The sequence below is a fragment of the Apiospora phragmitis genome (assembly GCF_038363925.1).
Source record: "Apiospora phragmitis strain CBS 135458 chromosome Unknown utg000002l:1.0-5516284.0:1.0-5523493.0, whole genome shotgun sequence".
In the NCBI taxonomy this organism is placed as follows: Eukaryota; Fungi; Ascomycota; class Sordariomycetes; order Amphisphaeriales; family Apiosporaceae; genus Apiospora; species Apiospora phragmitis.
Genome location: NW_027117400.1, coordinates 1565425 through 1590379, shown reverse-complemented (window position 1 = coordinate 1590379; position 24955 = coordinate 1565425). Strand labels below are relative to the sequence as shown.

Sequence of the window (24955 nt, the reverse complement as noted above, 5' to 3'; positions counted from 1 at the left end):
CTCGTGGGGCACGAGCCGGTCCTCATCTGTTTTCTTTCTTACCGTGTCTATCTGCAGCCTGTCGTCCGATATGCCTGGCCGATCCAAGCACATCATCCGCGACCTTGTAACCCCCCGGATACTCGCCATAGGACTCCCCAGACCTCTCCAAGTGTCCGGCCATCAGAGGAGCCCCAATGTAGGTACGATGGAGATGGGCTACCTGACCGTTGACACGTCAAAGGGTGCCAGGAGTTCGTACTCAGCGCGCAGAAGCTGCATCGCTCTCGGTTATTCTTCTCCCCCATCCCGAGCAAATCCGAAGACACCATGGCAGATCTACTAGTCCTCATGGTTCTAGATTTAGTACACATCCCAAAGTGCCAAGCTGAGAATTAAGCTGCCCGAGCTTGATTCTGCAACGGCCTCCGCAATGCTGATTATCATCCGAGCAGGAGGATAGCAATTTTGGTGACTGCCCGGCATTGCGAAACCCGAGGCGAACCTCGACTCAAGGAACGGTTTCAGACACTCATCGGCCCCTGTCGGCCCCCACTATGAGGCTACCTCTTTCTTCCGCTTGCTCGCTTGGTCACCACGTAGATGTGGTCAAGAATAGTCACAACCAGGTTATGGCTCGCTTCGTTCCGGCTGACCTGGCCAAATTCAGTCCATCCCAAAGCTCTTAACCCTGTTCACTCCATCTATTTCTCGTCTGAAGTCCACACCTGCGCCGCGTCGTTCACTCATACAGTACGTGGGGTGCTGTCACATTGCGCATCAGGCGATGACTTCTCCAGCCAAAGTGCTTTTGCTACTAGGTATGCCCAAGGAGAATAATAATGACAGGCACAGTTGCTTCAGCTCTATTTATGTTTGTCTTTGATACAGCCAAACAGTTCGTTGGATAAAATGAGAAGATCATTGTTTCTCGCTGCTTTGGACCTGGTGGAAAGAGCCCCATTGGTCTCGGTAACTTGAAGATCCGGATAATGAGTCTATTCAAAAGGCCCTTGTCGATCAGACCTGCCTGTGAGTGGTGTGGTGTAGCAGCAGCTATAAGCTACAGTACTACCACCACGAGTAATGGCAACTTGCATATGTTTAAGAACCATTGGACCGAGCTGCTACAACATAAAGTACCCATGTTTCTATGGTGAGTCGTCGTGCCAATGGCGTCGGGCTGCTCACTTCAATGCAAGTCATCCCAGTCTGAACCGTTGCTGTCATGTCAATTGGTGACAGTCTTGGCGCATTTACTTTTGCTGTTTCCGGTCGCAGATCATACAGCCCCGTCAAAGCCAGCGTGGAGCGACTATACCAAATAAAAAGGTGGGATGTACCAGCTCCCTGGTCAAGAGTGGTCAAGGTGTGAGACTCTGCGGCCGAGTGAGCCTCAAGTCCCCCGGTCAGCAGGGCCCCTCGCATTACGGAAGCTACTTGTCGTTGACCGAGCCTGGTGATCGATAGCCCGACATATCGTCGGCAAGGCTAACGCATGACTGTGATGGACCGATACAGACTAGAGGAAAGAGGGCACAGCACTTGGGTATGGGGCTGCCATTCGGCCTGGATATTGCCCATGGTAGGAGCAAGGGACCTTGCAAGATACCTATCCATGTGACCGGCCCCTTCCAGTCTCTTCTCTCTTCTCCCTTCTGGAGTTCATCATACTCATCTTTTCTGACATATCGTCCAGGCGACACCAGACAAAGGGGACCGGCGCCTTTACGAGTTATGGATTATGAAAAATGCTAAAGAGCCGGCTCTTATACTGCAACCTGTTGATCGGGCTGGCCACGATTCAGGCGTGGGCCAGAGGAGGACATAATGAAACGGCGGGCTTTTCCGACAACCACGCGCAGGCACCAGAGACGATAGAGGCGGTAATATGGGAGCGCGTCCAGTATATCGTGGTGGAGAGGGAGGCCGTCCCGAAGAGAGTCATACTCGAGACTCTACCTAATCCCACAGTACTACCAGCACGGGATGTTCGATCCCTACAGATGCCCAAGCCGACGCCGGCCCCCCAAAAGCGACAGGACCAGGGGCAGATCAACGCGTTGTCGGGGGAGATCCAGAGACTGTCGCAGTCGATACAGTTTGTCTCGCAGACGGCCTCCTCGATATCACAGGCGTCACAGTCTCTTCGACAATCAGCGGACCAGGCCATCCGCTCAGCAAACCAGAATGCCGACCAGGCGAGCCAGGCGCTGTCTCGGACACAATCGTCGGCGTCAAGCGCGGTCTCCCAGGCGAGCCGACAGGCAGACGACAGGATCGCTCAAGCATCTTCCTCCTTCAGCAGTCAAATATCCGCCAATCTAGCGAGTGTCCGGTCGAGTGCCAGTAGCGACATCAGTGTCGCGAGTGCATCTGCTAGGGCCAGTGCCGCCAGTGCCATGAACATAGCAGCAAGCCAAATTCAACAGGCCAGAGCAGATGCTAGTGGTGTCAGAGTGAGTGAAGGCATCTCCTCATGGGAGAATACACAGGCTAACCATAAGCAGGGCGACGCAACCAACCTAGTGGCACAGGTCCAGAGCAATTCAGTCTCGGCCCAGAATTTAGCCATTATTGTGTCAGTTTCCGTGGTTGGGTCTGTGATAGTAACAGCCATCATCGCGTTCCTCGTCATGCGATGCCGGCGAAGGGGACGGAGCAATCGAGAGGCGCCGCAAGGCAGCATGGACATGGCCGATGAGAAGAGCGACCCGTACGATGACGGAAAGCCCATCGCCGTTCAGGGTGTCCCCCCAAGCGCCGTCCCGCCGAGCGGTGCGCGCTTTAACCCCAAGATGGGGGGCACATATCCCATGGATAAACTGAAGCTTCCCGGGTTCAGCCCCTTCACCGCCAAAAAGGAGGCCTTCAGCAATGTCGGGCTTGCGACGAGCGATTATAGCGATGGAAGGACCCCAACGCAGACGGCCAACAACAATCCGGACGTGTATGGGGTCTCGTCCGAGAGCTTCCGGCTGCAGAAGCCGCCTGCCATCAGCCGCGCCGAAACGGTCCGGATCATACGAGTCAATAGCCGGAAGAAGGAAGAACAGGAGCAACAAAAGGTCGTAGACGAACCGCCAGCACCGGCACCCATACAACGCAAACCAGCACCTTCGCCCCAACAGTGGCCGGAACTGCCCTCCCCTGCACCGAAATCGCCCCTACCCCCAACACCCCGGCAACGACAGCAGCAGAAGCAACAGGAGGATGAGGAGCTGGCACCACCACCGTCACGATCGGCCAGCGGCGCCCGTTATTCTGTGATAACTCCGAAGACGCCCGAATTCAGAAGCGGCGCCGGCGACGATAATGGACCCGGTTGGCGCCCGCCCTCCACGAGACGCAGCACGCGCGCAAGTATCGTATCCGCAGCGGCGCGTTTCAAGTTCCGCGACAGCAGCGACATGGAGTCGGACGCGGAGCTCCCGACGGTCCCGCCACCCGTGGTGACCACAACCGCCGCCGCCACCAACAGCAGCGGAAACGGTGGCGGTGATGATGGTGAAGTCGTTAGACCGCCCAAGGGCGGCGTCAGCATGATGAGCATGATGTCGAGCCAAGGCATGGGCCCGGCGGTGCGGCCCGGCGGCTCGCCCGAGCGCCCGGGGGCCCCGGCCATCCCGACCCTGCGCAAGAGCAGCGAGGTCCTCGACCGCGAGCCCATGATCCCCTCGCTGCTGCCGCCTCCCATCATCAACCCCAACCCCGTGGCTCCCACCGCCAGGACGGGCCCCAGCTTCGCGACGTTCCCCACGGTCCGAAAGCAAGGGCCGCCGCCCTCTACGGTGCTGAGCTGGCCGAAGCCCAAGGAGACGGAGACCGGGCCAAGAACTAGCGCCGAGTTTTTCGGCGCGGCGCGGGGGTGATTCGTTATAACAACAACAACACAGACACTTAATGCCTTTCTCCTTCTCTCTGTAGGGGCCGCCGCCTCCTAACGGCATATCATCCCATGGATTTGTTTTCTTCAGTTAATTACTCAGCCGAACAACCCATGAGAGACCCTCGATGGGAAACAACTCCTCTAGATAATAGTTTCTTCTTAGTAGTAGGCTTAGTGTACATCTACAAGCAATAATACACAGCCGATCAAATACCCAGAACTTTACCATACCTTGATCCTTGTAGTGACTGGTTAAGAGAGAAACCGCTGCTATGCAAGTTCTCAGCCAAACAGTTAAGTCTCTTGCATTCCACCGGGCATTTTGCGGTGGGGAGGAGATTACTCCCCCTCCGACACACTGAAGCATTCATTCATCTGTCTCTTGAATGTAGCTTACGCTTTTCTCTTCAACTATCGTACAACGACAGCGAGTTGGTCCTATTCAATGGGCCCAGGTGAATGCAATCGACGAGGACGGCATAGCCCTTGACGGTCCCATTCGTAAATCACGGGTTGTACCAGTAGCATCATTACTCATATGAGTGAGGTATCAGCTTCGTCTATGTGTATATGCATCGCCAAACCTGTCAAACCAGCACCACAGGTGTACTTTTACCATTCCGATTCCGGGGGCGAGCCATGGCAATGCGGATGCATCTACCCATCTACGCCAACCCATAATCCCCAAAGTCGAAATCTTGTTTTATATGTACCAATCAGCGCCATTTCATATTGTGTGGCCCCTCTATCATGGCTAGCCACCAACGCCTCAGGATGCATATTTCCCCCTCCTTTTCATGTATAGCCAAATCAGAAGTGTTTTGCTATGACTAGAAATTTTCAGGAAGATGATCTTGGGATCCCATCTAATGCGGAATCCACGTCTGATTCCTAAGGGAAATACCAAAGTCAAGAACGCTCAAATGCCATGCTGAGATACCGAACCCAAGCAGAAGTGTCAAAGCACATAAATCAAATCGAGACCGAAAAACTCCAGGATCCAGCTCTATGCAATCTTGCCAGTCGAATGTCGTCAATGGGCAGTGCGAACAGGTAAGGAAGACCGCGGTCTAGTAGGGGAGATGTGAGATCTAGATAAAGAGACGTCTCGGGTGTGGTCAACGTTGCATAGTGGACCGCATTAGTGCCTCCAACAGTTCCGGGCGGTTTTCGAGAGCATCTTTGGCCTGTGCGAAGGACATCCAACATCTCTCCCGCTTGTGGCGCTCCGGCCAGTCGTCTTCTTCCTTGAGGACTGTGGCCTCGTAGAAGCGATAGACCGACTTGGAAGGGTCCTTGTGGGTCTTCTTGGGAGGTCTGGTCTCAAGGATATCTCCCAGGTCGTAGTTGATCTCAATGGAGATACCAGCTTCTTCCCAGGCCTCGCGTGAAGCGGCCTCGGTGCACTCCTCATCAGACTCCCATCCTCCTTTGGGGAGCACCCAGCCTTTGCGCCGTGTCGACTGAATAAGCAGCACGTACTTCTTGTCCTCTGTCAAGGGTACGACACCAGCTACCAGTCGCTCACCATTGGAGTTGTAGCCTATCAAAGAAAGGGTCAGCTGATCCACGCAAAGTCTGCCCAAGCCCTCTGGAAAGCGAGAATAGAGTCGGCGATTTAATTCAGCATCGGTGACTTACGTTGTTTGCTGCGGCCAGTGCGGGACTCCATGGAGCGACCATTCGTGTCGGTAGTTGTTGAACTTGATGCCATTTTTGCAATTGCACCTTGCTGAGATGTGTGGGCGAGCGGTTGGTTGGTTGGGGGTTTTTTTTTTTGCTGCAGGTATGATGAGAGTATCCCAGACCCAGTTGTGTCCATTGACGGAAGTGAAAGATATAAGTGTCCAAAGACGAGAGCTTTCTCCGGCTGGACGTAGCTGGCAATGGCGAAATGCGTTATCTAAAATTGTGCGACTTCATGATCAAAGATTGCTCAAGAGGGTAGAGTTAAATATGGTGGAATCAGGACGAGGCTACTGTTGGGTTGGCGGTAACAGGTCAGGGCCTTGAATGGATCGCGGCGAGGTGCGATTGTGTGGGAGAGTATGGGGAATGAGAATAAGTGTAAGCCGCCCTTGGTAACGTTAGGGAGTGGATGCTCGACAAACTCAGTGAATGTTAAAGAGCTTTTGCTTTGCTTAAGGTGGTTTAGGCGTGGGTTGTCAAGGGTGGTGCGAGTAGACAGTGTGATTTGTGGTACTGCAATTAAAGGTGGTATTGCATGTACCATGGAACAGCTGAATGCGTCCAATATTCGCAGTCCAGTCCAGTCAGATGGGGAAGTGCAATGCTCCGACGGGGGATGGATTAAATGTGGTGGTTGTAGCTGGTGGTCATGACAGTGTGTCGTTTCCTCTTATGTTGAAGCTGAGGATGCCTGACTGGGAGTGAGTAGATTGATGCCCCTCAAAAAAGCACCAGACAGCAGCTGGTTAGAGCACAGCTAGCAGGCAGGCAGGCGCAAGCGCAAGGCCTGGCACTGTAACCTATTGGTGTAGGTCCGGTAGACGGGGGATGAGCACACAATAAGGAGCTGCACTGCTCTGGCTGGAGTAGGAAGGTGCTTGCTTGCTTGCTTTGTTGGGTATGTCAGTAAAAGTGCAGGCTGTCTGTCCAGTCGAGGTACTCTATTAAGATCCAACTGAGGTTATGTATGTAGCTGGAGGTATGGATGCATCAAAACAGGTATCATGTAGGATGTAGGGAGGTACAGACAAGCAGCAAGCACGTCTGGTAGCAGCAAGTCAAAGATGGCCTTTTGGGAAGGATTCTGACTGGGCCGAAGCTGCATAGCTTGATGCCATGCACTGCACTGCTTGCTGCACTTGAGTGGGCTGGACTCGTTCGGAACAGATCCCAAACGACTAGCTGACAAGGCACCCTTATTTTTTTCTTCTCTCTTTTGTTGCAGCTTCAACTGTGACGGCTGCGGGGCAGAATTGGCAGATGGAGGGGAGGGAGCTGATTGCTCATTTGCTTACAGTAGTTAGATAGGTTTCAAGGCTGCTCCTGCAAGGGCACCACCGACCAATACGAAACCCGGAAAAAAAATGAATAAAGAAAAAAATTGGGAAGGTGTTGGAGGGGAAGGATTGAATGAGGCCCCTCCAGCAACTTTTTTTTACGGGTGAGGACGGAAGAGAGAAGAGGGGACAAGGAGAGAGGCGGCTCTCTGTATGCTGAGCGCGAGAGAGAAAGAGCAGATATTGATGGGTAAAAGTAGGTTAGGCAAAGGTATCTAGTAAGCTAGGCGCAAATGTCCTCAATAGCTAAGGCATGAATGAATCAGATGTAATACATGCACTCGAGGAGGACGAGGGTTGTTACTGTGGGAGCCGGGAGCTCTTGGGGGCAGAACAGCCGTTGCATGTCTCGTGTGATGTGCCGTGCCATTCATATCTGTGAGAGATTCAAAATATATTGAATGGAGGGGCACTCACGACTTTTTGAGGAGGAAATTAGAGTTGGCTTTTATACTAACCAAGAGCCTAGCCACTGTAGCTTGGTACTGGTGCGGCATGTAGTGCCTATTCGTGCTGTAAGTAACAGCAGCCCACGCCAATCCAAACTGATCCATACATACGGAGTATATGCAATAACTTGAATTCGAACCCATGAACTCTTCCAGTTACTTCGGACCTATGAACTGATGAATGGTGAATCCACCAACTGGCTTCCGGGTGGTTAGTGCATGGCTTCACACTTGTAGAAGAATCTTCGTCCCATGTCAGTCGCACTTTGGTCAAGCATACCCGGATGCTAGTCGTAGCGGTACATGACTGGCGTCAGATCACATCAAATACATATGTACAGATACAATGGCTAAAGCCGAGAGCGTGTGTCGTATTACTAGAAGAGGGCAAGTGGCTTCTTTAGGGACTTTAGCGGTCTGGAAGAGTGGGAAAGGCACAGGTAAACAGTGGGAATGCACTCGCTGGATTAAAGCAAGCTCGGCTCGCTCGCGTGGCATTAAGGAAAGCCCTGGTCGAGCGAGTACTTCAGTTGTGCTTCGGTATGTGTTTGTGTAGGTAGGACAGCTCCGGGGCGTCGGAGTCGGCGCCAACTGATGAAATTTTAGTCACTTGATTCAATGTGTCCAAGTCGCAATGATGTTACCTGCTGGTTTGTGTAAGATGGCCTTTCGAGCAGCATGCGCTATTAATAGGTGTGGCTAAGGTTAATAAGCACTAATACCCGGTCCCTAAATACATACAAGTATCCCGTGTTCCCACGAAGGCCATCAAAGTTGCATCTCACATTTACAGTGTATAAGTGCATACTTACCTCTCTCAAGACAACTAGGTGGAAGTACAATTTGGGGATCTTCTCAATATGACATTGACCTTGATATATGCCTGTACTTAGGATGGTGCTATATAATCTCAAGCACGCTTTGGCCTTATACTTTTTTTCTCTTCTCCTCTCTCAATGGCACAACATGCCCTAGAGTACATGTACAAAATCACGAGCCATGCCAGGTGTGACTACCCTCCAAGACAGCTTGCTTACATGATTGTGGCCAGTCTGATGATCTCAGTACCTTAAGGGAATGTACCTAGGCAAGCATAGGTGTATAGGTTCTGGGTGTATCGTTTCACTAGACTGGACTCTTCCACATGCCTGCTGTCTCTACCGTACCGTGTTGAACACCTGGGCATAATAGTTCGCATGTTAGCCTGAAGTAGACGGGGTCCAAGAACCTTGCGCACTTGACCCAACTTCTAGAACTATGACTTGGCCTGTCAACATCACTCTCGTTGGGGGTCATGCAAGACCGTTACGTCCGTAGAGTCTTCAAGGCGTCAGGCGTTGATACGCGTCTTTAGTCCTTCACATCACAATGCCAAGTATTGCAGATCTACCGTACCCAAGGAGATCGACGGTCTGAGTGAGATACCCACTTACAAGTGTACATATAGTATATGAAATGGGTGTACGGAGCTTCGCGCCGCATCACACAACCAAAGCATGAGGAATTTGCTCGGAGAACAAGGGATCGTAATAAGTTTACATAACTACATGTTTATACTTGCTATTTTTATACAGCCTGCCAGTACAGTACTATACAACTATTCCTTTTCAGAGCTCACAGCAATGACAATATTCTTCCATGCTGGAAGTGTGAGGGCAATGATGACGAACAAGCCAAGCCGGCTTGCATGTGGTTTGTTCGCATGGAAAGTTGGGCGGAGGCTTCCAAGCGTTGACGATATTGGGTGTCGGTCAGATCAACAGAGATCCAAGGTGGGGGTCGTCGTCAAAGCCATGCACCAGGAGGAGGGGGAAAGTAGTGACTGCCAACAAGTAACAGGCGTGCAATGGAGCGGATGATGGAGACTGCGAGCAGTAATATCCCTTTAAGCGGGCTAAGAGCGATCACTCGTGAAGATCATTGGAATATCGTTTGGGAGAATGAGACGCCGGTCGACCTTTATTGTTGGATTTCTTCTGGATCGGTCGTGTGCGGTCTGTCGCTCCGACCTACCCACCAACCACTCAGCCCAATCAGCCTCCGGTAGCATCACTGAACCCCGACCAGTCATTTGTCGAGCTCGCGTTACACTGATATCCAGATACACGGGCGACTTCCAGTCTGGTCTGATTGATTTGTATCGCATCCGACCGACTAGTCTAGACTTGCTCTCTCAACACCATCACCACCCTCCTCGCCCTCATCCTCACCCAAATGCTGGGTCTCACTGCAGTACCTACCTACCAATAATCCCCTGTTGGTCAATCATCGCTGCTGAGCCTGGAGCCTGGATCTTGCCAACTTGCCCACAACCTTAACGAGCGGGCCATCGACTGCTTGCCTCCCCTGCCCCTGAACACAACGAATGCACTAACGTAGGGCCGGTCTGTCTCACTGTTCTAGAAGTACACCTGCTCTTTCATGCCCATACCGGCCGGTCCGCAAGTAAATATTGCCTACTCTGCTCTGCTCTACTCTACCATTCTAGTCTGAAGACAACAACACCACGCCCGATTCCTCGTTCAGTTTACCTAGCGTTCGGCCCCGATTCGACGTATCGGCTTATATCATCAGGTGGACTTGTTGAGCACTCGCCATCCTTCGTCCAGCTTGGTTGGTTCCGAGGCTCGCTTATCACGGCCCCTTCGGTAGTTGACGAGACAGCCCGATTCTGGTAGGATTGTCGCAAGGCCGTAGCTGGCACAACGTCATTCGAAGTAGCCAGGCTCTCGCAGGGACAGGGACATACCATACGATCGAGTACCGGACAGGCAGGTAAAACCATCGCCCAAGCCCCGTTAACGGCATGATGGAGGCACCCGGTGTACAGCAAAGCACCCCTGAAGATGCATTCAGCTACATATCACCAATAGGTCAGTCTCTCTCTCTACCTTTTCTGCCTTTTCTGCCTTATTAGCCACCCCGAGTGTCCACACGCTTCTCACCCAACCATCCGGACCCGTGCACCAAATACACCCTACCGTTGGCTGTCTTGCCTGCATCACGGCTTGTGGGGAAAGGCTTGAGAGGTCGCACCTGCAGCCGGTGTCAGCCATTATTAGTACCAGCCATTTGGTCACTCGTGAGCCGCCGCATTGCGGCTTGTCGCCCGCCTCGTCTCCCTGCTCTACGATGCTGTTCCCCTCTTCACGATGACTACATAATCTTTTATTTCCTTCCATGATCCGCAAGTGCGCCGATCAAGTCGACCCCGCGCAGTCTGAGAACACATGGACAGATTCGCCCCCCGGCTAGTTTCCAACTGCCAATCAACTGCCATATTAGGCTGGGCATCGCATTTTTATGTCCTCGTATACCTCTCACGGTGCATACGATATACGATGCCCTCGTGAAGTGTACTTATTCCGTCCAGTCCGCTCACATGCAAGCCCCTCGTAAATTAAACGATTGGCTCTTATTTTTGTGCGACAATAGAAGTCTATGAGCATTCTATATATACTAACTATCCAACCAACCACAGGATACAGACATTCTTCTAGCTGCGGCTACTGCCGTGGCACCCCTAGGGAGCAGACCCAAAAGAGTATGTAAAGGAGTCCATCATTTGTCTCATTTTCGTTTCCTCGGATTGTTTCCTTCAAGTCTAGCGTGCATGTGAAATTCCCGGGTGTCACTCGAAAATGGACCACCGCCGGAACCAGGCCGGGGTCAGAGGCTAAGAGGTCCATCGAGCCTCACCTCTTAGCCTTAGAGAAAGACGAGTATGCACTAATGTAATGCGTCGTTGCGGACGGGGGTAACCGATTTCTAATATGGTTTTCTAAGATACAGGAGGTTCCTATTACATCCGTGCAACGTCAATGAGTCCGGAGTATTATCAGTCCTTGCTTGATCGATACTGGCGTCGCTCTGGTGCGCTCCTATACAGACCAAATCAGCGCGAAGCCTGTTGCCCACACTATACTCTGCGCCTAGATTCTAGCAAATTCCATGCCACCAAGGACCAGCGCCATGCCATCAACCGCTTCAACAAGCATGTCACAGGCGATGAGTACACAAAGAAAGCGGCGCGCTTGTACCCACGGTCACGCGAGCAAGCCAAGAAACGTGACATGGAATTTGATCTCGTCGAGAGAATCCATGAGGCCGAGGCGCAGACCCTGAAGAACCCGCCCCTGCCACTGCATAAATTTGAGGTCACGCTAGAGCCCGATGTGTTCACAGAGGAAAAGTACGCCGTATTTGAGAACTACCAGCGGGTTGTACACCACGAAGGCCCGGATTCGATTAGCAGAGATGGCTTCAAGCGGTTCCTGTGCGCCTCGCCACTGCGACGTACCGTCTTCCGATCCGCTGACGACGGCAAGGAGCGGCAGCTGGGATCCTATCACCAGTGCTACCGGCTCGATGGCAAGCTGGTAGCCATCGGCGTCCTCGACCTGCTCCCCGACTGCGTCTCCGCCGTCTACTTTCTGTACCACGAGTCGATACACAAGTGGCAGCCCGGAAAACTGGGCGCGCTGCGAGAGATCGCTCTGGCGACGGAGAAGGGATATCGCTGGTGGTATCCCGGCTACTACATCCACACGTGTCCCAAGATGAAGTACAAAATGGACTATGCTCCGCAATTCCTTCTTGAACCCGACACCCTCAGTTGGGAAAAGGTCGACGATGATCTTTTGGCCCGGTTCGACAGCAAGGGGTACCTGGAGATGTCCAGCCACACAGGCGATGCTCCAGGGTCAGGAAATACTCCCGGGGGTACTGCCAAAGAGGAAGAGCGTCAAGGAGACTCGGACGATGAGGAGGAGCATTCTCTTTTCGACGCCAACATGCCAGGAATCCCGCCGCTAGAGCAAATGCGGTCGGTCGACCTCGATCAAATCCCTGTCCGGCTGAATCGCGGCTTCTGCTTCGCAGGGGACATCTTCCAGTGGAACGACGAGGACATCGATAACCCCGGGACTCCCAAGGCCGCCATCGCACAGATGGTCGCGGCGGTCGGGACGGACCTGGTCGCACACCAGACTTGTCTGGATTTTCGACGAGGTGTCTAAGCACTAGCCCATCTTGACAGGCATGCCGACGGTATGGGATCGGGAAAGTGGTCACGGTGCCTATCACTGGGTCCGGCTGGGTTGAAGGGTTATGAGAGAATAATATATAGTTAGCGTTGGGGGAGGTAACAACTACTTTGCGCCTTGTGTACATGATCGAAGGCAATAAATTAGCGATTCTTACGACTATTACCACACCGATCTTGATATGTTCCGTTACACCCTGCCTCGAGCACTGGATTCAGGAGCTTCACCGAGGCCTATCCAAGAGCAAGCACCGAGTGGAAACGTTTCCCCCGAAACTAAAACAAACTTAATGAACCAAACATGCTAAGTAGCAGCAAGTGGTAGTATCTCCTTGAAGCCGGGTACGTTTGCCCCTACCTCCTGATACAGCTCGCCCCAGACTTGGGACTGCAGGCGACAGGGGGGTCATTAAGTTGATCCCATCGTGTATTAAAGATGGAAGTGCGACGGGGAATGAGGCTAAGATCTTACTCCGTGTACTGCGTCTCGCTTTTGTAAAGTTGGATGAAAACTCCCTATTCACGTCGACCGGACACATTAGCAAGCGGATTGGCCGCGGTCTTTGCGAACAGGCCCTGGAAGACGCCCACGGCGAGTCGGACTCAGAGGCCGCCCCGGGCCTGATAGCCGAGCACTAGTGCCGTCACGAAGCTACCGGGACACACGGGATTCATCATGGCTTGCGATCTGCACCTACTGCAGTTAGTGAACGCGATAAGGGGGAGGGAGGTGAGCCCAATGGGAAGCTACTCATGATGCATTGTCGCCCTTGTCATGGCCATCCTTCCTCACCAGCTTCACAAGCTCCTAGAACGGGTACTGCAGGAGGAGCTTCGTGCTGGTATATATCGGTCGTTGGGCCGTGGCGCGGTCCGCCCGTTCCGATTTTAAGTAGGGAAGTAGGAGCGTAGCTAGCAGTGTCGTAGAAAGAGAGTTGGTTTGGAGGTTTTGTCCCCTGGAAGATAGGAATGATGAGTTTGGTTCAGTCAGGGGGCAATGGAATGATTGCAGTGAGCTGTTGGCCCCTTTTTGCCTCTGGGTTGGGAGGGATTTCTACCCGTTTCTGTGGTCATCGTTGAACTCCAAGAGCTGTTTTCCTTCGATCGGTAGATAGGGGATCCCTCATCCCGAGACAAGCCCTCCACAAAAATTACAGGAACGTGCCAGGAAGAGTATAAGACGAGAGATTCTACTTACCACCCCTCGGGGCCCTTTTCGTACTCGGTGCCAATCGTCCCGGCATTCAGAATTACCACATCTGCGCACCCTTTCCCTTGACCAGCTTCACCTTCTCGGCGAACGCTACTACACAGTCATATCGGCCCGTGTCCAGCCCGGGGGGTCTAACCTTACCAAGAGACTTGTTGTAAGCGAGGCCTTCTTTCCCTCCCCCTCCCGACGCCTCGGATGCAATCTGCGGTGCGGCTTCACGACCCCAAGCGGAGTCTCACGGGTAAATGATGACCTCAGCGGCACCGATACGGAGGAGATGAACTGTTGTATCAAGCCAGCGTCTACTCGTGGCGCCCGTCACTACAGCGGTGTGCCCAGCGAAGATGTCTGGAGGCGGGAGAGGGGTAGAACGCAGTTTCATGTAGGCCTGAACTTTTAGGGCCGCCATATTATTCAGTGCGTGTGATGTTAGTACGCCTATATATGTATTAGACTGTATAAATGAGAGGCGAGGTGGTATAGGATATCAAGCACGCAGGGATCCAAGGTAGACTTGGGATTGGAGTATGCGTGGACGTGTTTATTTAGTGAATAATAAAGATTTTTCTCTATATCTTTCCGAAAGTCAAATATACCCGGGCTCTACATATTTCTCAGAAAAAGGAGTGCATCGATGTAAGGTGTATGTTAGTAGGAGGGATGATGAGCCGACGTCAATTACACATCACCAAAGGGCCCCCCCCCCACATTGCTTCTAGATTCAGTATGTAGATTAGGTGCCCCAGCCTTGCAGCTACCCCTGAAGGCCACCCACTCAAACCGCCCAATTACAGCAGCTCAATGCTGGAGCTCAGAAAATCCCACTTCAGCCTCACATCAAAAAAAGAAATCATCGTCACTGTAGGACAACCGGGCTGCATCTAACGCAGCTTTTTCACTCTTTTCTGCGTGGTAACCTGTACAGACGACAATCACTGTGGAATTAGTTGGTACAAAAGCTGGGAACATACACTTTCTTGCTTCTCCTTTGACGAGAAAAGAAGAAGAGGCAACGCGCCCCCCACCATCTCCAAAACCACCCGAACCATGTCGTCCACCTCGCAGCACCTGCTGCTCTCGCCGGCCGAGCTCGCGTACCTGCACGGCAGCCTGAGCCTGACGACGCCCGGGCCGATCCGGCCGGACGGGCGCGCGCCGGCGCAGTTCCGCCCGCTGACGGCCGAGACGGGGATCCTGCCGGGCACCAACGGCAGCGCGCGCATCTGCTTCGCCGACGGCACCGAGGCCGTCGTGGGCGTCAAGGCCGAGGTCGAGAAAACGCCCGTCTCGCCGTACGAGTTCGTCGCCTCGACCGAGGGGCGCAAGGACCACAGCACAAGTATCCCCCAAAAGAAGAAGGGCAGAAAATCTAAGAAGCCCACAGAAGATGAGGAAACAACAATGGATGTGGATGATGAAGACGACGATGAGGAGGAGGCAGGTGATGGGTCGGCGGCGGTCGAAAAGGTCAGGGGCTCGCCTGACTGGGTAGAGCTCAGCGTCGAAATCCCGGGCTTGCGCGACGACGACTCGGGCACGGTGTTCCTGACTTCCATGTTGACCGAGGCCCTGCTGGCGGACGGCGAGTTTGTCAAGAAGCTCTGGATCAACCGGCGGTTTCACTGGAAGCTCTACTTGGACGTACGTTTCTTGAATATCCCTTTCTTTTGACTTCAATTGACTAACATCAACTACAACAGATCATACTCATCTCCCCGCCGCTCTCCTATCCGCTCCCGCTCCTGAGTCTCACCACCCACCTCGCCCTCCTCGCGACCCGGCTACCACGCCTCAAGTCCGAGGCCGACGAGGATCCCATGTTCGACGACGACTGGGCCGCCGCCACGTTCCTCTACCCCCGCCAAGACACATCATCAGGGAAGGCCTCCAACAAATCAAAACAGTCCTCCGCAGCAGCGGCGGCAGCGGCACCCGCCTCGAGACCCCCCATTACCCTCCTAGTGATGGCCGTGGGCGACAACATCATTTTCGACCCCTCCAAGGAGGAATTGGCCGTAGCGGACAGCGCCGTCGCCGTCTCGGTCGCCGAGGGTCCCTCATCAGAGTCCGAGCCCGAGTCCGACTCCATACCTGCTACGACTACCAAGAGAAACCTGCACCTGCTCTCCGTCCGCACCATCGATCCGCCTTCCCGGTTGACGCCACCCGGTGTACCCAACTCCGTGAACGCCTCGGCCTGGGGCACGATGACGGCTGCGACACCCACCACTACTACAACACCGGCATCAGCGAATGAGGGCGGTGCCGCTAAGCACCCCGACGCGCGGGTCACAGAGACGGAAGATGTGGTCGGCGTGTGGAAGGCGCCGCGCGGGGGTGCCAAGTTTGCCATGTTGGGCGCCATGGTCGCCAAGGTATTGGAGAGAGGTGGCGTCGCCGAGGAGGTCTTGGATGGACTCGAGGGTGTAGACTTGGGTTGAAGCGAAGAAGAACAATAAAGAGGCAATATGTAAATTTATGCGATGTCATGATACCATTCAATGCGCTATGCACAATGATGATGATTTCCGTCAGCCAGTCAGGGGCTGGCTAATTATCTCTACCACCCTCTCTTAATGCTCTCTTCACGCCACTATTGAACATGGATGTGTACAATGTGGCTCGCCCTTTCTTTGAAATGCATGAACTCATTAAATGTGCATGCAATGCCATAGTGATCGGCATAATTGGCCATTATTATCTTGACTGACTGCATACCGTCAGTCAAGAGTTGGTAGGTGCTAGTACCGGGCAGCTTAGAAAATGCCAAAGAATTTCTTCCGCTTGCCGTCGGCTTCGGCCTGCTCCGTAGCGATGATAGCGTCGGCCGCTGCCGACGGAGCCGCGGAAGCCGGGATAGCAGCAATAACTCCCTCCTCCTCCGCCGGCTGGGCCGCCGCGCCGGTGCCAGTCCAGCTCTCGATGCCATTCGCGATCGGCAGGCCATGGGCCTTGCGGTACTCGTTGCGCTTCTGGACGTCCTCGATCCGGCGGCGGCGCTTCTCGGCCGTCTGGGCCGATTCGTGCTCCTCATGCAGCTTGAGAACCTCGACGCAAGTGCGGATGTAATTGATGGGCTGCTTGAGGAACTCGCCGATGGGCGGGATCATGTCGGCGAAGGGCGAGTTGGCGTTGAACCGGGCCGTAAACGTGTATACGCCCAATGACACCAGTGCACCCTATGTTATCGTGTAAGCTTGTGTGTGGAGTTGTGCCTTGAATATGGGAACTTACGAGAGTGATGAACATATGGATGTGCTTGTTGTTGATGAACCAGTGAGACCATGTGTTCGGCGGAGGCGGGAGACCTGGGTACTCCTTGGTCTTCTGCGCCATCAGCTCCTCGGACCCTAAAGCACCTCCATAATGCTTCGGGACGGAGCGCGGGAGGCGGGCGCCGTGGGAAGGTGGGTTGAACTTCTCGGGCTTCTCGAGCACGATGGGCTTCGAGGGGTTCGCAGTGGCGGGCTTGGGTGCGGCGGCGGGCGGCGGCGCCTTTGCTACTGGTTCGGGAGCAGCAGGCTTTGTGGCCGGAGTTATAGGAGTGTTCTTGATAGCCGATGCGGAGGTGGGGGTCTTGGGCGTGGCCGCCTTCGCAGCGGTAGCTTTAGTAGTAGCGGCGGGCTTGGTGGGCGCAGTCTTTGGAGGGGTAGTCTTCGCCGCCGGAGCCTTGGCCGCAGGTGTCTTTGCAGCCGGCGCCTTGGTGGTCTTTGTTGCGGCGGCCTTGGTGGATGCGGCCTTCGGAGCAGCCACCTTCTCGGCCGCAGTGGCTGTCGTCGTGGTCGTGGACTTGGACTTTGCGGCGGCGGTCTTAGAAGCGTAGCGCACTAGGACCTGGCCAACATCCGCACTGATGGGTCGCGCAAAGGGCATGGCGCGTGCTGTTGAGCTCCGCCATATTGTGCCGTACTGCGGAAGCAGGAAGCGCGGGATATAGGAAGTTGTTGGTGCCATGGTGGGATGTGAATAGTAGCTCTTGCCCCGTCAACACCACCAGCAAAAAAAAAAGGTGGGATGAGCTGGGGATGAGGGAATCGGCCCCTCAGGTCAATCTGAGCAGGGTTCACGACCTGTTTATAGCAATTGAAAAGTTTCGTTTATTGACATTCGACATTGGCAATTGAGTCACCCTTCCTTGCAAAACAGACGATATGTCGCGTTACGCATGAATGTTGAATGCAGACCTCATTTTCGAGTAGATTGCTATTGGCTAGTTTGGGGAGAGCTACAATGGCAAGCAGATTTGCTATGCAGGGAAGCTGCCGACTTTCCCAGCTTACCTCAGCAGACTGTTGGATGCGGGCAGACGCTTGTAGGCTTGCTTGTTTCCAACATCCAACCAGTAATTAAAAATCGGAACCCGCGTTCGGTTGGCTCAAGTCTTTTTTAAGCCCTCGTCGCCTTAGCGCGCTTTGAAGACGGCGTTCCTCGTTTTCGTCACTCACGGGGTCAATGCAGCAAATGCAAGTCAGTTGAGGGTTCCAGTCTACCGAACTTCCATTTGCCTTTCCGAACAGACCCGTAACGGAGCGGTCAATCCAGGCTTCCGGGAAGTGGGACCTTCTTGTCCGGGGATCACCGATCGTCTTCCTTGACAGCCTAGCTTCGTTAGTTTGTGTGGCCAGACGTGTGGCGCAGAATGCCAGAGAAAAGTCCATTCCGAAAATGCGTTTCTTGCCTTGGCCGAATATCATGTGCATCGAAAACTGTTGACTCGCCGCGGAACGGATTGGTAGATCCCTTGAAACTCTATCTTGACTGGGACCAGACGACAGAAATGTCAAGTTGGATCTAATAATAATAAGAAGCCGCTCGCTACTCCGCTTAGTAAGAAGTGTGGCTGAGAAAGACCGGCTGATCTCGGAAGAGAAAAAAACTCTTGCGACGAGCCTGGGCTAACCGGCTACTGGCCAAAACTGACCATTGCTGCGAACGTGATTGGTGAGGGAGGGCTCCAGTGCGCTCCATTTCCAGCGGAAAGGGGAGCCACTCTAGCTTGTGTCTCGTGGCTGGAAGCGTCATAGCTAAATCAGAAAGTGTGCTGTACCTTGCCTTTTCGCTGTCCAGGTCAACCGAACCAAGAAAAATCCCGGCTGCCATAATAAATCCTGCATTGCGCTCAGCATTCCGACTTTTTCTTCTCCTGGATTCCCATTCACTCCTCAGCCATACAAACAACCTCTCTTGAACAACAGTCACCAACCTCACCTTCTTTAATCCCTAATACACTTCAGCTTCACGCTACCACATCTCTCAAAATGGGTTTCTCTGCTGGTAGGTCATCACTCTCCCTGTTGCGATATCATTGTCACCCCCCTTGCCGCTTGATCGAGAACCGGTTGCCACCGCTACGAAGCCATTGAGCGCCTGTCTTCCGGGCAGACATCGATTCACTCTTCGCGATCAAGCAGCCACCGTTCGCCCATCGATCGCCTGTTGTTTGCCTGTCGTACCTCGAGCATACGCCCTGCGAGGCCTTCCGAGCTTCGCCTGCGGTATTTTATCTGAGTCGAGGCGAGATACATCTGTCACCCGACTTGGAAGATGCCTATGGTGTATGCTCGTGGGGCTTGCCGGGCGAACCGGAGGATGGACACAACGACAACAGCAGCCATCTTCTCTTCGGATTCAGAGTACAAACGTTACCTCATTTGCCAAAAGCAGTCGGCGCTAACACACATTCTTACTGCAGGTGATGCCAAGAAGGGTGCCGGTCTCTTCAAGACCCGTTGCGCTCAGTGCCACACCCTGAAGGAGGGTGAGGGCAACAAGGTCGGCCCTGCTCTGCACGGTCTCTTCGGCCGCAAGTCTGGCCAGGTCGACGGCTTCTCTTACACCGACGCCAACAAGCAAAAGGGTGTCACCTGGGAGGAGAACACTCTGTTCGAGTACCTCGAGAACCCCAAGAAGTACATCCCCGGTACCAAGATGGCCTTCGGTGGTCTCAAGAAGGAGAAGGACCGAAACGACCTCATCACGTAAGCTCCACCATGCCTACTCTGGCCAGCATTGCATATTGGCCCATATGACTAACGCGCCGTCCACAGTTTCCTCAAGGAGTCCACTAAATAAGCGCCTCCTCCTGCGCTATCAGCATCACGTGTAACGATAAAGACCACATCATAGACGACGACGGATTGGCCAACAGTGTATTATAGAAATAGACCGTTCTGGCGCCCCGTTGGTGCAATCGTTCCTATACTTCGCGAAAGAAAGACTCCCCTTTGATTACATTTTGGGTTTGCTGGGAGTTCATGGCCACACCAAGGTTTAGCTGGGGTGGAAGCATTGGATTGTAGACATGATCGTTAGGTCCTTTAATTGAACTTGGCGTCGACTTATCTCTGCTCAAAATTTGTCGACTTCTCCCGACAGTGACATGGCATGTGAAATGACCTTCGAATATGCGACTTTTGTTACGGCCGTGATCTACATGCTGCCGTGGTTCGTTACCCATGGCCTATCAGACGACCTGAAATTTCTGCCATGTTCCCGACAGATATCCGATACATGCCGAGGATGCATAAGGAATTTCTAAATGCAGTTTCAGACGAGATAATGCGGAGGAATAATGCTTGTTCTAACTTGTGCAGTAGTGTCCAACTACTACGGAATGGGAGTAGATCGTCTGCCGCTGGTCTTGAGTCGCGCCCCTTTTGCGATGTTACCTTAGGTAAGCATATCAAACTTGGGTTATTGGAATTTCCATGACGCATAATCACGAAACTGTATTAACGGTGTGAGATAATCAAAGCGAGGCTTGATAGCCACCTGCTTATACTATTAATATGTACAACTCTCGTCTCCGCCGTTGAACGGATACGTACTCACACTTTATCGAATTACACCGTCATGATGGTCGTAGCGCTTGGTGGCAGCTGACCGACCTAAACGGCTATGACACGCACGAGGTTAAGTTTAAGACGGATGTCGTCCGCCCTCTGCGGCCCAACTCCCAGGCTGGTCTTGGTTCAAATATCCCAAGGAGGCTATCCAACAGGTCGTCCTTATTCAGCTGGTATCCAGAGGCATTCATACGTGGCGATCCCCTCAGGGACTGCAATATTTCACGACTTGCAGCGTGACGTCTAGGTGAGGGCAAGGTCTGGCCTGGCTACACCCCATTCATAATGCCTAATAGAACAAATGACTTCCAACAGTCCCGAGCAAACCTGGGCCGTTTGGTGCAGTTGTAATAGTGTGAGACTTGGTTTAATGTGATGACGGACTTCCCGCTCCTGGAGTAGAGTAGGCGTTCATCCCTGAGAAAGGGCACCCGAGGCTGGGATCCGCTCCTCCCTTAATGGGCGACTTGATGTTCGTAGAAAATCTGGGAAGCATTGCTGCGGCCGCGGCAAATCTTTTTCCTCTTTTCCTTTTCTATTCCGTCTTCTTTCTTACTCGTCACCCCCTCCTCGCCTTTGGTTGTTCCTCTCTCTCCTACTGAAGCTCCTCGGCCTCATCATAATCGCCAGTATGATGTTCAACTCGCGGTTCGCATTTGCTGCGAAGGTAGCCACAGGAGAGATAATGAGAAGGAGCGTAAGACCAGAATTAAATTCTCAAAGATGTCCAGTTCTAGTATATATACTTGGTCTCCCATCCTTTTGCAGGCAGGAGGGCCGACAAGAGACCTAAGCAGCAATAGCAATGATAAGGATATAGAAGTAATGTAGTCATACACATATATACATAACCCGTTGCCCTATATACTAACCTACACATACATGGCAGTTCTAACTTGTTCACGACATACTGCAGAAACCTTTCACACCCATCTTTCTTAACTCGTTTCTGGAGTCTGCATCACCACTGCGCCTTTTCCTCGGTGATTCCAACGTCTTCCAGAGGCCAAAACCAGGCCGAAGAGGAGTCTGACGATGACAATTACCTGAAAATGGAGGGAGAGGGGGCTTATCTGAGTTAATTCCAAGCAACCCTGACATCGTCAACTATCAAGAAGAGCAAGGGAATACTTTGCTGCTTGTATTCAGGCAGAACTCCCAACCGCTTAAAGACCGAAGTGGCCGGATGCCAACGACCGTCCCCTTGTTCATGAACCTGCGCCATCAGTCAGCTCATAGCTGAGTATATCCTGTTGTCGTATGTAGCCGGTTTACCGGCAGCCTTGGGGTTTAAGACTGGGCCTTACTGGCGCTGGCCACCACCAACCGGCCACAAGGTGGCATGACTTTACTTGTAGTCATTCTGCGCATTCATATCCTTCCTCTGGCACTTGTGATAACAAGCAAAATGGAAGGACCAGACATGCTGTTTGTTTATAGTCTTCGGGGTATGGCTGTCCCCCTGCGCGGGTCTTCTTCTTGGTATTTGTGGGATGTGTTGTCCCTCTTTAGCTGTCTGACCGACTGTAATACTGTATAACATGTAATAGGTATATTCTATAATGGCCTTTCAACAAGATGTGATCTAAAATTTGCCCGGTTTTGTCCAATTTGATGCTGTTTTCTTAGCCTAGTGACTTGCTGTCTAATTCCAACCCTTGTTTTGCAGCCTCCTGAAATGCTCAGCACTCTTCTCAGAGACCGACGGCTTGATCTTCGACAGAGCCACGTCCCAGTCTGCGCGGATAATTTCAATAGTGCCCTTGTCCTCATCCCAGCGCTCCACAGCAGCCTTGGCAGCAGCGATGTGCAGGTTCTCGATATCCGCACCGCTGAAGCCTCGGCATCGGGGATCGCGCGCCACGGGATCGAGAGCGTCGAGCTGTTCTTGGGTCGACTCGGGCAAGACCGTTCTGATGCGCGTCTTGAGGATCTCGGCAAGGCCGTCCTCATCGGGCAGGTCGACGAAGATGTTGTTTCCAAGACGTCCGGGACGCAGGATGGCAGGGTCGATCATGTCTGGTCGGTTGGTGGCGCCAATGATGTAGACGCCAGCCCGGCTGTTCATGCCGTCCAGCTCCGTCAGAAGCATGTTGACAACGCGGGCACTTGATTCAGCAATAGCGTCCCCACGCTTCGGCACCAAAGCGTCCAGCTCATCGAAGAAGAGAATACAGGGCGCCGAGGAGCGGGCGCGAGTGAAAACTTGACGCACAGCACGCTCAGACTCTCCGACGAATTTGTTGAGCAATTCCGGACCCTTGATGGAGATGAAATTCGCCTTGGCCTCGTTTGCGACGGCCTTTGCGAGCAGGGTCTTTCCACAACCAGGGGGTCCCCAAAGTAAGACGCCTGATGGTGAGCGCCAGCCAACTCGGGAGAAAAGCTCAGGGGTATCAATCGGTCGAATAATCGCCAGGCTGAGCTCTTTCTGTACCGCCTTGAGGGCTCCCACCTGTTCCCACGTTGTATCCGGTATTGTGCTGAATCCTTCTCTTTTGGCAGAAGGCTGGACTCTCGCAATTGCGTCCAGCAGGTGTTGCTGCGACACCAAGTAGCTTTCATCGTCTTCGAAATCTGTGTCGTCGAACAATGACTTTAGAGCAGATAGCTGGTGCTTCAAAAACTTCATTTTCGGCGTGGCTTCAACAAAACCATCTTCAGGGGCTGGTATCTCCTCCATAGCCTTCTGGATCCGAGACTCGTCGGCACGCTCGAGCATATCAGACACTGCCTGAGATACGACGTCTTGTAAGTCGGCACCCACAAAACCAGGTGTAAGCTTGGCGAGGGCGGTCAAATCCACGTCCTCGGCCAGGTTGTAATTCTTCGTTAGAGCCTTGAGAATCTGGATGCGTGACAGCTCATTCGGCACGCCAATGTTGATTTCCAGGTTGAATCTTCCGGCGCGTCGCAAAGCAGGGTCGATACTGTCCGGCCGATTGGTAGCCGCGATAGTGACCACTGCCTTCCCCCCTGTCTTCTCCAGGCTCAGTTCGTCCATGCAAGTAAGCATCTGGGCGACTATACGCTTCTCCATTTCCCGCTGGGCATTGTCGCGCTTGCCCATGATGGCGTCAATCTCATCGATGAAGACTAGACAAGGGGCGAGGCTCTTGGCCTCCTCGTAAAGGTTTCGGATCTGTTTCTCGGATTCGCCAGACATGCCGGCCACCAACGACGGGGCCGACACAGGAATAAAGGGGATGCCCAATTCCGCGGCGAATGTGTTCGCAAGCACCGTCTTTCCGCAACCAGGTGGACCATGGAGCAGTACGCCCCGCGTTGGTTCTGCGCCCTTGGCCTTTTCCATCCATTTCTTTGCCCGCACAATTGGACGAGCAACGTGGCGGACCAACTGTTCAATTGCATCATCCATGCCTCCCAGGTTGAAAAGGGATAATCCAGTAGGTGGTGTCCGGTCCTTCTCTGTTTTCTCGGCTCTGCGCCGCTTCAGCTTAGGCTCGCCATTGGGAAGCCGTTCGTTCATGCTAATAGACGATTCAACTGTTGCCTCTGGTGACGATGCCCTTTCTCTCCTGGCGACATTCCAGGACTTTGCAATCTGCTTATTCATCAAAGAAGGATTTGTCTGCTGGTATGCTTGAGGTTAGTTCGTTGAACGGTATGCATGGAAGGTAGATAACCATAATTACCTTGGGCGTAGGCGGTTCGGCTGGCGTATCTTCCATGGTCTCATCTTCGTCAAGTTCGGAGCGCTCCTCCTTGCGAAATCTCAGGACACGTTCAACGGAGTCTTCTAGCGGCCTCTTCTTCTCACGGGCTACGCTGGAGTTTGACTTCTTGATCATGTTATACACGCCATCGATAGTGAACTTTGCCGGCTTGCTACTGTTGCGCTCATGATCATCCTCAAGCTTCCGGAGAATCTGGTAGACATCGCGGTCCAAACGTTGGACCAAGCGGGGAGGCATTGTCTGTAGGCGGGCGTGCTAGCCGTCTACAGTGATATGTGGTGAGAGGAAGATGCCTGTCTCTCGTATGTGGTGGTAGCTAGGTTGAATAACCCAGTATATGTCGAAGATCTGGGAACGTATTAGATGTATATCAATATGAGAGTGACTCGTATGCAAATCGATAAGCACTTGGAAATCCGTCACAGTTGGCATGACCAATAGTCGGGACCTCATGAGGCGCATAGCATGTGTGGCATGGCTATGGGAGCTTTGAACCTACCTACAGAAAATTCCTGTGATATCTGCTCCGACTCGCAAGTCCGCGAAATAAATGGCTTCAAGCCGAAGTAACGAAAGTTGGTTCAAGGCAGCATTCTTAGCTCAAACAGCTGTCCGAATTTATGGGGTCCTATCCTCGATGTTCGGATATTCTCTTATAAACGCCAGAAAATTCAACGTCTTCTTTCCTACATCTGCAGTCCTATCCTCAAATGTAGATCTTTGAGAGGCCTTGGACTTAATAAAAAGTCAAGCGCTAATCTGAACCGGGGCTAGCTGGCCAAGGTTTCTCTGTTACTCAAACGTACCGTACA

At 53.0% G+C, this 24955-nt stretch overlaps 8 protein-coding genes across 8 annotated transcripts; 4 read left to right on the top strand and 4 right to left on the bottom strand.

The window, feature by feature from the left end:
• Window positions 1-1730: 1730 nt before the first annotated feature.
• On the top strand, window positions 1731-3851 carry PG994_001317 (uncharacterized protein; the record flags this gene model as incomplete). The annotated part of the gene is made up of 1 exon (XM_066852726.1): window positions 1731-3851. The coding sequence occupies one exon, from the start codon at window positions 1731-1733 to the stop codon at window positions 3849-3851; it is 2121 nt and encodes a 706-aa protein (XP_066720867.1).
• A 1135-nt stretch (window positions 3852-4986) lies between these two features.
• Window positions 4987-5582, bottom strand: PG994_001316 (NUDIX hydrolase domain-like protein; the record flags this gene model as incomplete). Its single annotated transcript, XM_066852725.1, has 2 exons — window positions 4987-5411; window positions 5510-5582. 2 exons carry the CDS (start codon window positions 5580-5582, stop codon window positions 4987-4989), a joined length of 498 nt encoding a protein of 165 aa, XP_066720866.1.
• A 5582-nt stretch (window positions 5583-11164) lies between these two features.
• PG994_001315 (arginine-tRNA-protein transferase) lies at window positions 11165-12361 on the top strand (the record flags this gene model as incomplete). The annotated part of the gene is made up of 1 exon (XM_066852724.1): window positions 11165-12361. One exon carries the CDS (start codon window positions 11165-11167, stop codon window positions 12359-12361), a length of 1197 nt encoding a protein of 398 aa, XP_066720865.1.
• Window positions 12362-13160: 799 nt separating this feature from the next.
• PG994_001314 (short-chain dehydrogenase reductase protein) lies at window positions 13161-14009 on the bottom strand (the record flags this gene model as incomplete). Its single annotated transcript, XM_066852723.1, has 3 exons — window positions 13161-13299; window positions 13586-13690; window positions 13840-14009. The coding sequence occupies 3 exons, from the start codon at window positions 14007-14009 to the stop codon at window positions 13161-13163; spliced, it is 414 nt and encodes a 137-aa protein (XP_066720864.1).
• A 638-nt stretch (window positions 14010-14647) lies between these two features.
• Window positions 14648-16041, top strand: PG994_001313 (uncharacterized protein; the record flags this gene model as incomplete). The annotated part of the gene is made up of 2 exons (XM_066852722.1): window positions 14648-15241; window positions 15301-16041. The coding sequence occupies 2 exons, from the start codon at window positions 14648-14650 to the stop codon at window positions 16039-16041; spliced, it is 1335 nt and encodes a 444-aa protein (XP_066720863.1).
• A 315-nt stretch (window positions 16042-16356) lies between these two features.
• PG994_001312 (uncharacterized protein) lies at window positions 16357-17554 on the bottom strand (the record flags this gene model as incomplete). Its single annotated transcript, XM_066852721.1, has 2 exons — window positions 16357-16779; window positions 16835-17554. 2 exons carry the CDS (start codon window positions 17552-17554, stop codon window positions 16357-16359), a joined length of 1143 nt encoding a protein of 380 aa, XP_066720862.1.
• A 1304-nt stretch (window positions 17555-18858) lies between these two features.
• Window positions 18859-19672, top strand: PG994_001311 (uncharacterized protein; the record flags this gene model as incomplete). The annotated part of the gene is made up of 3 exons (XM_066852720.1): window positions 18859-18874; window positions 19293-19578; window positions 19648-19672. 3 exons carry the CDS (start codon window positions 18859-18861, stop codon window positions 19670-19672), a joined length of 327 nt encoding a protein of 108 aa, XP_066720861.1.
• A 2418-nt stretch (window positions 19673-22090) lies between these two features.
• PG994_001310 (uncharacterized protein) lies at window positions 22091-24380 on the bottom strand (the record flags this gene model as incomplete). The annotated part of the gene is made up of 2 exons (XM_066852719.1): window positions 22091-24040; window positions 24102-24380. 2 exons carry the CDS (start codon window positions 24378-24380, stop codon window positions 22091-22093), a joined length of 2229 nt encoding a protein of 742 aa, XP_066720860.1.
• Between the last annotated feature and the right edge of the window lie 575 nt (window positions 24381-24955).